The sequence below is a fragment of the Solanum lycopersicum genome, chromosome 2 (assembly GCF_036512215.1).
Source record: "Solanum lycopersicum chromosome 2, SLM_r2.1".
In the NCBI taxonomy this organism is placed as follows: domain Eukaryota; kingdom Viridiplantae; phylum Streptophyta; class Magnoliopsida; order Solanales; family Solanaceae; genus Solanum; species Solanum lycopersicum.
Window position 1 is genome coordinate 56,754,304 of NC_090801.1, and position 2,119 is coordinate 56,756,422.

At 32.8% G+C, this 2,119-nt stretch overlaps 1 protein-coding gene across 1 annotated transcript; it reads right to left on the minus strand.

The window, feature by feature from the left end:
* Positions 1–367: 367 nt before the first annotated feature.
* On the minus strand, positions 368–1,918 carry LOC101263078 (purine permease 21-like). The gene is made up of 2 exons (XM_004233042.5): positions 1,741–1,918; positions 368–1,651 (listed from the first exon to the last, which is right to left on the minus strand). Exons 1-2 carry the CDS (start codon positions 1,778–1,780, stop codon positions 504–506), a joined length of 1,188 nt encoding a protein of 395 aa, XP_004233090.1. The 5' UTR covers positions 1,781–1,918; the 3' UTR covers positions 368–503.
* Positions 1,919–2,119: the final 201 nt, after the last annotated feature.

Genomic DNA, 2,119 nt, shown 5'->3' on the forward strand with positions numbered 1-2,119 from the left:
TATGCCTAAACGTAACCCTATTGGATATTTACATAAACTTAAATTAATTAATTAATGTAATTGATAGGGTGTCACAAGCAGCCTCTTTTAAAATGAACTAATCGTGATTAGTGTTGATTGATACCTTCATTCCATTAGACCTCACCTTCTCCAGACAAAATTTCAATCCTAGAAAACACTAAATTAATCGATATTTATCGGTGATTCTTAGCTAATTAAATTTATTAAAATTCATTATTATTCGTTGCTAAATAAGACTAGTACGAAATTTTTATTGTTTAACTAGAAAATTTTGTTCATCGCTAATTCCTTATGTTGTAGTAGTAGTACATTAAGTGTCATTTTTAACCCAATTAACTTATATACATTGACAAACAAATACAAAAGCTCTATTTAAAACAAACACCTTATAACATTAACTTAGCAGAAGATAATAATTAGATAAAACAAATTAAGAAAGTATACATAAATTTACACAGCATTAAACTTTTGTACAATTAATACTAATTAGCTCTATGATTCAATCCTGTTTCAACAAGTGATACTTCAGCTTCTTCTTTTGCCTTTGATAACTCAATTTTGAGGTTCACTTCATCAAGATATTGCTGATAACCATATGATAAAAATCCCCAAATTGCCAAAATCATTGAAATTACTTTCACTCCACTCATTTTCTCATTGAAAAAAATGAGAGCAAGTACTGGAATTAGTGGCACACTTAACGCAGTAATCACATTAGCAAATAATGCAGATACTTTCATAATCAAACTTAGTAAACCAATTGTGTATATCTGCCAAGCTAATGCATTCCACACTAGTGTCATTACATATGACACTTTCCCAAGCTTATACTCATTCATCTCTCTTTTCATCCATCTCCATTCGCCGCTCGCGAATAGTCCAATCAGAATAGTACACGTGGCGAAAAACGACTGCCAAATCACTACGTTCATCACCTCTTTCAGTGTGCGTTTTTTCATTATGTTTCTGAAAATTCGCTCTGTTGCTGATAACAGCAACGCGTACCCTGCTGAACCGAAGAGAGTGCAGATGAATCCGATTAAAACGTAGCCTTTACCTTTCGATGAACCGGTTGATGAGGAATCGTCGGGTTGGAACACAAGGAGAATTGAGGATACTGTGAGTAGGATAATTGAATTAGCTATATAAGTTGTTATTTTTTGGGAATTGAGGAAGAAGGAAAACAGAGCATTGAATCCCAATTGGCTAGCGGAAATTAACGAGAAAGTTGAAACGGGTAGGTGTAACAGTCCGACTGCATTCAACATACAGCTTCCGCCTAATAAAAAGCCGAGAAAAACATAGACCGATAAGAACATCCATACCGATGGTTTTTTATTATTACTATTAATAGTATTCTTAATCAGGTCATCCTCGTCTTTGTTTTCTTCCCTCTTCTTCAAGAAGAGAATAGGGAAGAGTATCGGGAATCCGACCATTTGTACGAGTGAATTCATCCAAGTGCTTTTTCCACCTTCTCTGTAGTAAAGCTCTCCGAGGAGTGTTGCAGCTGATAAGCAAACTAGAACCAATGCAGCATTAAAACTTATTTCAATCCATCTATTGTACTTTTCACGCCATGAATTAGTCGAATTATTCGCCATATTTACTTCCTCTTCAACTATATGAACTAGTAAAAAGATACCAATTAGTTTAGAGAATTGGTAAAGCAGAAAAGAAAAAGATGAAGAACGAAAAGTGTGAGAAGATAAAGCTTACGAGAAATATTGAGCTGATTTTCTACTTGTGGTTCTCCCATTGGAAAATTGAGCAAACTTCTTCAAAAAGTTAAAAGAATAGTCGGTTTTTAATTTTTTATTTGTAGTAAAGTAGCTATTAATATCTGATTTTTTTAATGAATTTGTGGGTTTATTTATTTAGGGATGGGTAGGTGGGGGTCGCATTTGGAGCAGGTGAGGAATGTGGGGAAATGCGAAGAGATAATATTTCTTAAATTATCGTCGAATAAGTTTCACTTTAAAAATTCAAATAATAATTATCGAGATATTATATATATATATTTAGTTAGGTTCGCAATTACTATTGTTATTTTAATTGATGTAATTTTTGCTTGAGTATTAAAAAAAATAGTATACTA

What these genes read in the sequence shown, in the direction of transcription:
- LOC101263078 (XM_004233042.5), bottom strand. Translation starts at nt 1,780, where the DNA reads ATGGGAGAACCACAAGTAGAAAATCAGCTCAATATTTCTC. An exon ending in AAATCAGCTCAATATTTCTC is followed by an intron (nt 1,652 to 1,740) that starts GTAAGCTTTATC and finishes TCTTTTTACTAG; the next exon opens with TTCATATAGTTGAAGAGGAA.